The sequence below is a fragment of the Pieris napi genome, chromosome 21 (assembly GCF_905475465.1).
Source record: "Pieris napi chromosome 21, ilPieNapi1.2, whole genome shotgun sequence".
In the NCBI taxonomy this organism is placed as follows: domain Eukaryota; kingdom Metazoa; phylum Arthropoda; class Insecta; order Lepidoptera; family Pieridae; genus Pieris; species Pieris napi.
Genome location: NC_062254.1, coordinates 8,729,389 through 8,744,238, shown reverse-complemented (window position 1 = coordinate 8,744,238; position 14,850 = coordinate 8,729,389). Strand labels below are relative to the sequence as shown.

Here is a 14,850-nt window from a genome sequence, read left to right as displayed (position 1 = left end):
CGATTTTGTTCCTTTGAAGAGACTCTTGGGCCGTGGGATTTCAAGTGCACAGGCGCTTAAAAATTTGGTAGAGGTTCGATGAATCGAGATCCCCGTAATTTGGATATAGTGTAAGAACAAGTAAAAACCTTTTACATAGCTATAAGAAAATGTCTATCATACATAAACATTAATAAGTACATTTTTATCCATGTAGTGAAAGTACAATGTCAAGTCAAGTCAGGTCAAAAATCATTTATTCATGTAGGTAACACAATGTAGGTACACTTATGAACGTCAAAAAAGAAATATTAATTAAATGCTTCTAATTTTACGTTTACTGCCAGTTCTGAAATCAAGGGCGTAGAACGGAAGAGAAGAACTGGCAATAAACTCTCCGGCACTCTTTTTAATCGCCAAGTTTTTAGTTTTACATAACGTTTGTAAGGAGCTGCAACCATTACACCATGTTCCACATGACATCCTAAGCAATAAATAATAATAAAATAAATTAAAAACAAAGATTTGTCCTCAGCAGGAGGCATGTTGAAATAGGAGCACGCACTAACATTCTCGTGGGAACATACACGGAAACAAACATAATAACATAAACATAAGAACGATATTTTTACTTTACGCTCAATTTCAAGTAATAATCAGCTAACCTTAATTATAGAAGTCGTATATGTCCTACGACATCGTGTGACAAATAGTCGTATTACAAAATAAAATGAGGAAGATAAATAAAAAGATGGGAAGATGATGTGCAGCTGGCCCTATGTTGCTACGTAAAAGAGCGCGTGCGTGTTGTAAGAGTGGAAGTTCTTAGAGGAGGCCTATGTCCAAGGACAAGCTATATGACAGAAATTAACCGGCTTGCCGATTAATTATTATCTAGTGTTTATTTTATTTTTAATTTTTAGTGTTAATTTATTAATACTTCACATTTTTATGTAGAAGTTTAAGTAATTACAGCAATAAAGGCTTTTATTATTATTATTTGTCCTACAGAAGTACAGAGCCATCACTGTGGATGGCTTTGCATAATCAAATGATAATATATGTTACGTAATATACAAATAACCAAGATAAAAACGCGCGCTTGCATATAATTATGTCATTATGTAATAGGAATACCAGTATTACTGCAATGCAATTTTTTACAGATTTTTAACGTAATCAGTGCCGGATTTAAGGGTCTGGAGCCCTGGAGGCAACAAAGGCTGTCCCCAAATTATTTTCCAAATAAAATAAAATAAAAACTCAGTCGAATTTTTTAATCAATAATTTATTGTGAAACCAAGTAGATTCTTTTAGTATTTAACAAACATATAAAAATATCATAAGAAAAATTATTTACTCGTCGAAAAAAGAAATCAAAGTCTTTATTGTGGGGGCCCCTCTTTTGTCCTCCCCTAAAGCCGGCCCTAAGTAGAGTTTTTAAATGCTTAAAGCAAATGCAGAAATAATATAAAAAAGAGAATATTAAACAGATTAGAATAAAGGTTTTATTGAAGAAAATCTTATAACTTATGCGTAAACTTTATGCGTTCTCTCAGATGATGATTCGATAATAAATAATAATAATCCAGTGGCACTAAGGGGACGTTCAAGTATTACGTAAGCAGATTTACTGCAATTTATCTCCCCCCCCCCCCCAGCCAGCAAAAGTAAGCAAAGCTCTCAAAAATAATAGTACATAAACGTATTAATTTTTTGTAGGAATACTCGAAAATGCATTTCGTTTTCAAGCATATACAATGTCTGGGTAATATGTTTAAAAGTACCTAAATAATTACTGTTGACGTAATCACCAAATAAGAAAAACAAAGACCCCCCCTCCCCCCTATTGTGCTTACGTAATAGTCAACATATCTTCTCAGGTCTTGGCCTCTGATTGCAAGCGTTTCTCTGATAATTTTATAAAGTAATTTTTTTATTTGAGATACGCCGGTTTTCTCACAATGTTTTCCTTCACCGTACGAGCAGGTTTAAGGTGCGCAGACAGACAGTCCTTTCAAATTCAAATATCATTTAATCATATTGGTAACACTTTGTACACTTATGACTTGTCTGTAAAGAAATACATATGAATGCTTCTAATTTTACATTTAGTGCCAGTTCTCAAATCAAGGGCGTAGACTCCGCCACTCTTTTTAATCGCCATGTTTTTTTTTTTTTACACAACGTTTGTAAGGAGCTGCAACCATTAAACCATGTTCCACATAACATCTTAAGTAATTAATAATAATAACATAAATTAAAAACAAAGAGTTGTCCTCTATCAGCAGGAGACATGGTGAAATAGGAGCACGCACTTACATTCTCATGGGAACAACACGCAAACACATAGTCGAAATAATTAACAACACCGAAATAATTGATACACGAATTCAAGTACGACCAGTCGGACCAGCCCTGCGATTCTGTAACTCACTTTTCGAACTCACACAGCGGTTTTCGCATCGGCGGTCGCTCTGAAATCAGTCGTGAAGCAGTCATTTTATGATTTGGCATTCTGAAAAGGAGGGAGCTTGTTGTTTATTGTTTATCAGAATGCCAAATCATAAAATGACTGCTTCACGACTGATTTCAGAGCGACCGCCGATGCGAAAACCGCTGTGTGAGTTCGAAAAGTGAGTTACAGAATCGCAGGGCAGTGCACCTTTGGTGCACAGCCGGGAATAAAACCCACGACCTCACTAATGAGTATACTGTAGACTAGGCACGCTGAAGCCACTAGGCCAACAGTGCTTTTTCCTTATTCATATTTGAGATCAGAGACATATTGTACGTTCCTAAACGCCTTGAAGAATATTTTAGCATTGTTATTGGTCAGTCGTAAAAACTCAGATTTTTGTATCTGTATCGTGATTATATTTCTTAACAGACCAGAAGTGGAGCAGTCTTCTGTGCCTGACACACACCATCGCTGTTTAGGACTAAGGCATGCCTCTTCCTTCACTTTTCATTGGGGCACCGACATGATTATGATAAGTTGTCAGGTCTCTCTAATAGACGCTAGTGTAGTAGTTAAAAAAATAATCAGTGGCGCTACAACCTCTTTAGGTCTGGGCCTCAGACTTCTGAGTCCGTTTCATGATAATTTTTCAAACTAATAGGCAAAAAGGTGATCAGCCTGTGCTGACACACGCCTTCGATTTTTTGGGTCTAAGACATGTCGGTTTGCTCACAATGTTTTCCTTCACCTTACGAGCAGGTTTAAGGTGCGCAGACAGACAGTCCTTTCAAATTCAAATATCATTTAATCATATTGGTAACACTTTGTACACTTATGACTTGTCTGTAAAGAAATACATATAAATGCTTCTAATTTTACATTTAGTGCCAGTTCTCAAATCAAGGGCGTAGACTCCGCCACTCTTTTTAATCGCCATGTTTTTTTTTTTACACAACGTTTGTAAGGAGCTGCAACCATTAAACCATGTTCCACATGACATCTTAAGTAATTAATAATAATCACATAAATTATAAACAAACAGTTGTCCTCTATCAGCAGGAGGCATGGTAAAATAGGAGCACGCACTTACATTCTCATGGGAACAACACGCAAACACATAGTCGAAATAATTAACATCACCGCATACACGAATTCAAGTACGACCAGTCGGACCAGTGCACCTTTGGTGCACAGCCGGGAATAAAACCCACGACCTCACTAATGAGTATACTGTAGACTAGGCACGCTGAAGCCACTAGGCCAACAGTGCTTTTTCCTTATTCATATTTGAGATCAGAGACATATTGTACGTTCCTAAACGCCTTGAAAAATATTTTAGCATTGTTATTCGTCAGTCGTAAACACTCAGATTTTTGTATCTGTATCGTGATTATATTTCTTAACAGACAATAAGTGGAGCAGTCTTCTGTGCCTGACACACACTGTCGCTGTTTAGGACTGAGGCGCATGCGCATAAAGAAAAATTCATTGGGGCATCGACATGATTATGATAAGTTGTCTTGTCTCTCTAATAGACGCTAGTGTAGTAGTTAAAAAATAAATCAGTGGCGCTACATCCTCTTTTGGTCTGGCTAGACTTCTGAATCTGTTTCATGATAACTTTTCAATTGCTGATCACCTAATAGTCGATTAGGCAAGTAGGTGATCAGCCTGTGATGACACTCGCCTTCGATTTTTTGGGTCTAAGACATGTCGGTTTGCTCAAGATTTTTTCCTTCACCGTTCGAGGGAATGTTAAATGCGCACATAGAAAGAAAGTTCATTGGTGCACAGCCGGGGATCGAACCTACGACCTCAGGGATGAGAGTCGCACGCTGAAGCCACTAGGCCACACTGTAGTGAAGTAGTTACAGGCGTTAAAACCTCACTTATACCATTACGTATTAATTTACACTAAAGTTTTATTTTTTAATTTATACTACACTAGAATTATTGCAGACTAGAAAAAAAATAATATTTTTGTTGACTTTGTGCTGTCGAAATAAAGTTCCTTCTTTTCTATAATATTGACGTTCACAAGTGTACTTACCAATATGATTAAATCGATTTTGATTGGATTTGCTTTATTACTTTGTATAGTTTTGGGACATTAATTTATGAAATCAAACACATAATAAACAGTAAATTTTAATATAACAAAACATTTCCATTATTTACAAGATAATAACAAAGAAAAATATATTTAAAAAGGTCTTTTTTGTTTATGTCTAGAGTTGCATACATCTCTTCGGTGACAATATATAGCTTCTTATAATCATATTATAAAAGTAAACCCTACACATACTATAAAAACTAAAACATTCTTATTGCATTCTTCTCTTTCTCTCTTCTGTCTCTTACTATCAAATTGTCTTTACGTTTTGGTGGAAAGAGACAGGATAGTCGAAACGGTGCAATTGAATTTATTTGATTTTTGTAGAATAATGATAGACTATATAAAAAAAAATTATTTCATTTTTTTATTTATTAATCAAATATGTTATAATATGTATTGTATTATTCACGTTGGAAACATTCACACCCATTACATAGTTCCATGGATTTTTAAACGGTACCAACTCCAATTATTATTATGTAGGGAATCGAACCTTAGACTGGTAAATGCATGGATAACCTGGCATCGACCATCATCTTTATTTTTAAATAATGTCCAAAATACACATAAAACACCTTTACATACTAATTTTATAAAACCATAATATATCTAACATCACTCCAACAATTTACAAATAAAATATAATCTAATTAGGATATTATTAATCACAATCATTTAAAGTACAAGTCTTCTTTGTATGGAACTGAGTCTGTTAAAACGATTTTGGTAAGGCTTTTGACACTGTTAATCATACTTCATACAAAATATCAACCGCACTATAGACTTCTAGCTTCTAGACATTTTTTGTATGACGTCACTTTTTCCCGCTCAGTAAGCTATATTTATACTGCAAAATTTCACTTAGATGCAATGTAATAAACGTTATTGCAAATTCAAAGACAAAAAAAATAAAAATCTAATTCAGTCATAATCACTATTAAGGCCATTATAATCATATTTTTAGTGAAGTTATACTTCTTTTGGCACGTGAGTGAAGAGAGTAAATTTATACGATGCGCGCGCACACCGTCACAAAAAACCGACACCCTGAAGTTAGCTATAGTAAACATTTTATTTTGTGATATTTAAATAAACTTTATTTAACTAGATAATGCGTTATATACTTTCAATGTATTAAATACCTTTTTTCTATTAGTGTAGTTTTTCTGCAAACGTAGAATAAAATTTTTGAAAAGATTTTTATCTTGTTACACCAAAGAAGTATAACTTCTAACGCGTGTACATAAGTACACACAAGTTTCATTTATAATTAGATAACTTTTAGACTAAACATTATATTCTAAGCGTACATTTTCTTTAAATCCTTTCTCAATATCTTCCCAGTGTTAGTTTTAGGAATATCATTAACAAATACAACTTCCTCTATTTTCTTAAACGCAGCTACTTGTCTTGCTACGAAGTCTTGGAGTTGTTCAGGGGTCGTGTCTTGGCCCGATTTCTTTATTATAAACGCTTTTGGCACCTCACCGTGGTATTCGTGAGGGACGCCTGAAATTAAGAAAATAACTGCTAAGTATAATCTGGACAGCTTATTTTCATTTTATTATCTATGTTGCTTTACAGACTAGATATTTTTGACATTGTTAGTAAATGTAGCAGGGTTTTTAGTAGATTTTTGTTAATTTTAGTCAAATCTAAATGTCAAAAAAAAATCAGTGGCGCTACAACCTTTTAGGTCTTAGCCTCAGATTTCTGAATCTGTTTCATGATCATTTTTAAATCTAATAGGCAAGTAGGTGATCAGCCTCCTGTGACACACGCCGTCGACTTTTTGGGTCTAAAACACGTGGGTTTTCTCGCGATGTTTTCCTTAACCGTTCGAGAAAATGTTAAATGCGCACATAGAAATAAAACCATTGGTGCACAGCCGGGGATCGAACCTACGACCTCAGGTATGAGAGGCGCACGCTGAAGCCACTAGGCCAACACTGCTCTCTTACGAATGTCAGTAAACAAAATTAATACTTATAAATTTACTGCCAGTTTTCAAGTCAAGGGCAAAGAAGGGACCAGAGAAACTGCCAAGGTTTTTTACAAAATGCAAGCAACCATTACTTCCTGCTTCTCTTCACATGTTTAATTAATTATTGTAATTAAATAATGTCATAAAAATAATAAATAAATAAGAACAGCAATTACATTTAGTTAAATACATAAACATTTTGTATTATCGAGTCCAAAAAAGCTAAGTTAAAATTTAATCCACGTAAAAGCCGTAGTCTGTAGGAGGATTTTTAATAAATATAAAATTTTCCGCGCACAGCATCTGTACAAAATATTGACCATCCGCGTGACGTTGTTTATATTAAAATGAAATCTAAATATAGGCTGTTAAAAAAGCTATTGGATTTACTTCACTGATGAAGCCAATTAAATATTTATTAGTTTGTTTTAGAGATCAAGAAAATAAAACATCTTTCTATTTCCCCTTTGGAGGAGAGACTCATGGGCTGTGGGGTTGAAGTGTACAGGCGAATTAAAGATTCAAGTTGGCGACTGGTAGATAGTACCGGTGACCCGAGAGCTGGTGCTTTCCTAGCTCAACGAATAAGTATCGCAATACAGCGAGAAAATGCTGCATCAAAGATACAGAGCGGCCAAACACTTTAAATTTAATTTACTGTTAATAATAAAAAAGTGCGTGCGTACAAAGTACACATGTCAGAAGTGAAACTTCTTTTTAAATTAATCATTACTAAAGTAAAAGCCCCAAAAAATAATCTTAAGTATATGATCACTCCTTGTATTTGTATATCTATATTCACACTGTTTACATACTGTATACGTGCTAATGATAATATAAATAAATAAAAAATCTGCGTTTACTGCACAAGACGTTATGCCACAGAATTGCCATCTAAAGTTCTAATATATAACTACTAAACGAATACATCAACCAATAGCGTGTAGTTTTTCTCGATCTCCCTTACTCTCTCTCACTATAGTTCTCTCCCACCTCTCGCTCCATGGCACTGTGCGTGATGCGACGTTCGCTTTATATCTATCACTCTCTCTCTCAATCCTTCTCACTATAGCTCTCTCCCACCTCTCGATCCATGGCACTGTGTGTGATGCGACGTTCGCTCTATATCTATAACTCTCTCTCTCTCTCTCAATCTTTCTCACTATAGCTCTTTCCCACCTCTCGCTCCATGGCACTGTGCGTGATGCGACGTTCGCTCTATATCTATAACTCTCTCTCTCTCTCTCAATCTTTCTCACTATAGTTCTCTCCCACCTCTCGCTCCATGGCACTGTGCGTGATGCGACGTTCGCTTTATATCTATCACTCTCTCTCTCAATCCTTCTCACTATAGCTCTCTCCCACCTCTCGATCCATGGCACTGTGTGTGATGCGACGTTCGCTCTATATCTATAACTCTCTCTCTCTCTCTCAATCTTTCTCACTATAGCTCTTTCCCACCTCTCGCTCCATGGCACTGTGCGTGATGCGACGTTCGCTCTATATCTATAACTCTCTCTCTCTCCCTCAATCTTTCTCACTATAGCTCTCTCCCACCTCTCGCTCCATGGCACTGTGCGTGATGCGACGTTCGCTTTATATCTATCACTCTCTCTCTCTCCCAATCTTTCTCACTATAGCTCTCTCCCACCTCTCGCTCCATGGCACTGTGCGTGATGCGACGTTCGCTCTATATCTATCACTCTCTCTCTCTCAATCTTTCTCACTATTGCTCTCTCCCACCTCTCGCTCCATGGCACTGTGCGTGATGCGACGTTCGCTCTATATCTATCACTCTCTCTCTCTCAATCTTTCTCACTATAGCTCTCTCCCACCTCTCGCTCCATGACCCTGTGTGTGATGCGACGTTCACTCAATCTTTCTCTCTCGATCTTTCTCACTTGCTTTCTCGTTCCATGGCTATGTATTATGTTAAGAATATTCCAAATACTATATATTTTCGTGAGTACGAGATCTCAAAGTCCACTTACCAATTACAGCCGCGTCTTGTACGGCAGGGTGAGTCCGAAGTAAACTCTCCAGTTCAGCTGGCGCCACTTGCATACCTTTTACCTAAAAATAATATTTATTATTTTAAGTTGCGGAGTGAAATCCTACTCCAATGACGCTTGAATGAATTTTCTCATCACAGTGCCATTGTAGTCGACACAATGATTGTTGACTGATGACATACGTTTACAAAGGTAAATATTTTGGCAAATACTAAGTATTAAAATTTTTAAAAGTAATTTTTTAAATAATTGGTTGTTTGAAACAAAGTGTCGATTCGAATAATTATGGTATCATATATCAAAGCACAATTTTTTTTTTAAATTTGGTAAAAAGATTCTATATTGTAATTGGAATCCTAATTCAATTCAATTTAGTTAATAGTTATCATAATTTTCCAATTATTTTATAATAATATAAAAAAATAATGTATTATATATTATTGTGTTAGTTACAATATTCTACCAAATATTATACAAAGACATCATGGAAGATCTAGCCTAAAAAACATTTTAAAAAATCCAAACTGTCAAAACTACATTTTGAGAGTTTGGAGTGTATTTTTTATAAGCCAGGTCCGTAAGTCCTCTGACTCTTACACTAATTGTCAAATTGCACATACTTTATGTAAAAAATTACCTTTATAAGTTCCTTGATCCTATCTGTGATGTACAGACCGACATTCGGTTTATAATATCCTAAATCTCCAGTTCTAAAGAAACCATCTTCAGTTATTGAGTCCTTCGTGGCCTTTTCATTCTTGTAGTAGCCTTTCATCACCGTCGGACTTCTAATTAGCAGCTCACCTTGCTATAAGAACACATTTAATTCACATTCACTAAAAGTATTAATAAAACTAGTATGATGTATCTTTGAATTTGGTGCTCTAATAGTAGTAGTCTTACAGAAGGAGACAGCAGAACGAGAGAGGGAGAGCTTAGGGACGAATCCTAGGGGTAGAAGACGGGGAGTAAACAGGAGAAGATATATATCTCCTACCTCCTATGTAGTGTATACTGCACCGGAGGTTTTTGAGTGTAACATGCCGTTGAGGTCCCGGTAGAATGCGACAGCGACCTCGGAGCTTCTGTAATGCGGCTTTGAAGGAACTACTCGAGGTGGTTTTAGTGGGTATTGCTTACCCAGTCTCTGAATAGCAGAGATTTTGGCGTGGGTCGAGTACCACATACCCCTGCAACTTTTGAGGGCAGGGGATGCGCTAAGGGTTCGAAGTCTGTATCCCTGTCCTCTAAGTGATCAGATCGTAAGGTCCAATATGCTAGATGCAAAGAAAAGTTGAACAGCACTAAATTTGGAAGTTGCTGGTGTTTGAACAGTGAACACATCCGTGCCAAGGAGATATTCTCATGATACAGCGGGTATATCAGAGATAGGTCCTATAAATTCTTATACTTATTGTCACCTATATGTAACATATACTCGTATGTATGTGTAAACTTGTGAAAATCTCAAAGCAAGTATCAATGGAATTCTTGAAGATATTACCAGTAAATTTGATATACTCACATCCCCAATCGCCAAGTCTTCACCCGTCGTAGGGTCCACAAACTTCATCTCAGTGTTAGCCATTACTTCGCCGCAAGACGAATTGTCTAGGACCGTCCGACCAATGAACGTAGTTGACGCCAGCGCACACGTCTCAGTCGCACCGTAACCTTGACCAAATACTAATTTACCCTGAAATTAAAATATTTTTGACGTGACAACGTCTTATAATTCGATGAAGCCGGCTGCACGCACGAAAAAACATGACGCATGCGATGTTACATCGCTCTTGACGCATGCAACGTTACCTCGCTCTGAGGCGTTCCATTTAAGGCTTGAAGTGCAAGCGAGAGCGCGGAACAAGCGACAAAGAGGCACAATCGGACTCTGCGTTCGGCAGCGTTCTACAACTTTATTCTATATAAAGTATATATCGTATTATATCGATTATATTGTAATCGATCAATTCAATTGTGATTTCCATTTACCTCCTCTATATCCATACAAAATATCTATCAATCAAATAAAATTAAAATTTTCTTTTGAAAAATGCAACCATTCCATCAGATTTTCTTATGACGTTGTCACGTTCAACTATCGTCAGTAAACCGACTTTACAGACAACCGATTTTTTAATAGAACAAGAGGCAAGCGGACAGGAGGCTCATCTGATGTTAAGTGATACCGCCGCCCTTGGACACTCTAAATGCCAAATGGCTCATGCGTTACCGGCCTTTTAAGAATTTGTACACTCTTTACTTGAAGGACCCTAAGTCAAATTGGTTCATATCTTCAGTTAGCAATAAAATCGGGTTAAAATATTCGGATCCAACGTCAAATTATTCTGGGTACAAGAAGATCTCTATCGACTATCTTTGGGAGCGTTGCCGAGAAATCCCGATTAGCCAGCAGCTCAAGCGACGCAAGTGGAATTGAATAGGCCATACGCTCCGAAGAGATTCCAAATATAACCCCAAGCAGGTGCTTGATTGGAACCGGCAAGGAAAGCGAAAGCGTGGACGTCCCAAGCAAACGTGGCGTCGTACAGATGATGCAAAGAAAGCCGGACAGCCTTGGAGCGAGAGCGAGAGAGAGAGACAGATACGAGACTTAAGACTGAACGCGATGTAGACACACTCTGGACGCCCCCTGCCCCCTCTAGGGGCTATAGGACTTTCAATCATTAGCAATAAGGAAAATCAAATATGGAAAGACGATATTAAAGCAATTAGCTCAAAACTCAAAAAGAGGAGGAAGGCTTTAATAAGCGTCTTATGCTAATTGTTAAGACTTAGGAATTATTGAATTTAGACGCCTTTTGTTTTGTTAAAGCATTTAATGTATGGAAACAATTGAAGATTAAACAATTATAAATAATGGAGTAGCAGTGTTACTAGTGGCTTTAGCGTGCGTCTTTCAACTCTGAGGTTACTTATCGATGGACTTTGTATATATATACAATTAACAAAAAGGAAAACGTGAGAAAACCGGCTGTCTCATATACAAATACCGACATGTCTCAGACAGTCTATGTTCTATGAAATAACAATGATCAAAAAGAAACGCATTCAATCTGAGGCTAAAACCCATAAAGTTGTTGTTGTGGGTTTTTATTACATATTTTTTTATGTAATAAAATAAGTGTCTTTAATAAGAAAGAGCTGTTAGGTACACTTTTTGACCAAGGCCACCCCAAGTTCCTAGAGCAGTGCTGGCCTGGCTTCAGCGTGCGACCCTCATCCCTGAGGTCGTAGGTTCGATCCCCGGCTGTGCACCAATGGATTTTCTTTCTATGTGCGCATTTACCGTTCATCGAACGGTTAAGGAAAACTTCGTGAAACCGGCTTGCCTTAGACCCAAAAAGTCGATGGCGTGCGTCAGGCACAGAAGGCTGATCATCCACTTGCCTATTAGATTAACAAATGATCATGAAGCAGATACAGAGATCTGAGACCCAGACCTAAAACAGTTATAGCGCCATTGATTTTTTTACAGCGTTCTATTTTTTATATTTTCTAATAGTTTAGCGACTTCCACCCTTAGGTCCTGCGTTTGAATCACGGCCGAGCACATATGAACTTTGTGTCTATGTGCGTGTTTAACAATCGTCGTACGATGAAGGAAAACAACGTGAGGAAACCGGCCTTAAACCTAAAATTAGACTGTGTGTGTCCTATAACAAATTGAAGAAAAATATACAGAAATCCGATAACGAAGAAATTGTAGCGCCACTGGATTACTTATATGCGTAAACTTTATGCGTTCTCTCAGATGATGATTCGATAATAAATAATAATAATCCAGTGGCACTAAGGGGCCGTTCAAGTATTACGTAAGCAGATTTACTGCAATTTATAACACCCCAAACAAAAGTAAATACATAAACGTAGATATTAATTTTTTGTAGGAATCCTCGAAAATGCATTTCGTTTTCAAGCATAGACAATGTCTGGGTAATATGTGTAAAAAGTACCTAAATAATTACTGTTGACGTAATCACCAAATAAGAAAAACAAAGACCCCCCCTCCCCCCTATTGTGCTTACGTAATAGTCAACATATCTTCTCAGGTCTTGGCCTCCGATTGCAAGCGTTTCTCTGATAATTTTATAAAGTAATTTTTTTTATTTGAGATACGCCGGTTTTCTCACAATGTTTTCCTTCACCGTACGAGCAGGTTTAAGGTGCGCAGACAGACAGTCCTTTCAAATTCAAATATCATTTAATCATATTGGTAACACTTTGTACACTTATGACTTGTCTGTAAAGAAATACATATAAATGCTTCTAATTTTACATTTAGTGCCAGTTCTCAAATCAAGGGCGTAGAACGGAAGAGAAGAACTGGCAATAAACTCTCCGGCACTCTTTTTAATCGCCAAGTTTTTAGTTTTACACAACGTTTGTAAGGAGCTGCAACCATTAAACCATGTTCCACATGACATCTTAAGTAATTAATAATAATAACATAAATTAAAAACAAAGAGTTGTCCTCTATCAGCAGGAGGCATGGTGAAATAGGAGCACGCACTTACATTCTCATGGGAACAACACGCAAACACATAGTCGAAATAATTAACATCACCGCATACACGAATTCAAGTACGACCAGTCGGACCAGTGCACCTTTGGTGCACAGCCGGGAATAAAACCCACGACCTCACTAATGAGTATACTGTAGACTAGGCACGCTGAAGCCACTAGGCCAACAGTGCTTTTTCCTTATTCATATTTGAGATCAGAGACATATTATTGTACATTCCTAAACGCCTTGAAGAATATTTTAGCATTGTTATTCGTCAGTCGTAAAAACTCAGATTTTTGTATCTGTATCGTGATTATTTTTGTTAAGAAGTGGAGCAGTCACCTGTGCCTGACACACACTGTCGCTGTTTAGGACTGAGGCGCATGCGCATAAAGAAAAATTCATTGGGGCATCGACATGATTATGATAAGTTGTCAGGTCTCTCTAATAGACGCTAGTGTAGTAGTTAAAAAAATAATCAGTGGCGCTACATCCTCTTTTGGTCTGGCTAGACTTCTGAATCTGTTTCATGATAACTTTTCAATTGCTGATCACCTAATAGCCGATTAGGCAAGTAGGTGATCAGCCTGTGATGACACTCGCCTTCGATTTTTTGGGTCTAAGACATGTCGGTTTGCTCACGATGTTTTCCTTCACCGTTCGAGGGAATGTTAAATGTGCACATAGAAAGTACATTGGTGCACAGCCGGGGATCGAACCTGCGACATCAGGGATGAGAGTCGCACGCTGAAGCCACTAGGCCACACTGTAGTGTACTAGTTACAAGCGTAAAAAAACTGTCTACCACTACGTATTAATTTACACTAAAGTTTATTGCTTAATTTATACTACACTAGAATTATTGCAGACTAGAAAAAAAAATATTTTTGTTGACTTTGTGCTGTCGAAATAAAGTTCCTTCTTTTCTATAATATTGACGTTCACAAGTGTACTTACCAATATGATTAAATCGATTTTGATTGGATTTGCTTTATTACTTAGTATAGTTTTGGGACATTAATTTATGAAATCAAACACATAATCAACAGTAAATTTTAATATAACAAAACATTTCCATTATTTACAAGATAATAACAAAGAAAAATATATTTAAAAAGGTCTTTTTTGTTTATGGCTAGAGTTGCCAACACTCTTCGGTGACAATATATAGCTTCTTGTAATCAGAATATAAAATTACAATATACATACTATAAAAACTAAATCATTCTAATTGCATTCTTCTCTCTCTCTCTTCTCTCTCTTACTATCAAATTGTCTTTACGTTTTGGTGGAAAGAGACAGGATAGTCGAAACGGTGCAATTGAATTTATTTGATTTTTGTAGAATAATGATAGACTATATAAATATTTTTTTTTATTTCATTTTTTTATTTATTAATCAAATATGTTATAATATGTATTGTATTATTCACATTGGAAACACATTCACATCCATTACATAGTTATTATGTAGGGAATCGAACCTTAGACTGGTAAATGATAACCTGGCATCGATCATCTTTTTTATTTTTAAATAATGTCCAAAATACACATAAAACACCTTTACATACTAATTTTATAAAACCATAATATATCTAACATCACTCCAACAATTTACAAATAAAATATAATCTAATTAGGATATTAATAATCACAATCATTTAAAGTAAAGTAAAGTCTTCTTTGTATGGAACTAAGTCTGTTAAAACGATTTTGGTAAGGCTTTTGACACTGTTAATCATACTTCATACAAAATATCAACCGCACTATT

General features: G+C 36.4%; 1 protein-coding gene and 1 long non-coding RNA gene across 2 annotated transcripts; both read right to left on the bottom strand.

Annotated features, from left to right (window-relative positions):
- Positions 1 to 4,575: 4,575 nt before the first annotated feature.
- On the bottom strand, positions 4,576 to 14,745 carry LOC125060417. The gene is made up of 2 exons (XR_007118855.1): positions 14,585 to 14,745; positions 4,576 to 5,075 (listed from the first exon to the last, which is right to left on the bottom strand). It is a non-coding gene; the product is annotated as an uncharacterized LOC125060417 (long non-coding RNA).
- LOC125060416 (4-coumarate--CoA ligase-like 4) lies at positions 5,708 to 10,272 on the bottom strand. The gene is made up of 4 exons (XM_047665317.1): positions 10,078 to 10,272; positions 9,190 to 9,360; positions 8,532 to 8,613; positions 5,708 to 6,065 (listed from the first exon to the last, which is right to left on the bottom strand). The coding sequence occupies exons 1-4, from the start codon at positions 10,138 to 10,140 to the stop codon at positions 5,857 to 5,859; spliced, it is 525 nt and encodes a 174-aa protein (XP_047521273.1). The 5' UTR covers positions 10,141 to 10,272; the 3' UTR covers positions 5,708 to 5,856.
- Positions 14,746 to 14,850: the final 105 nt, after the last annotated feature.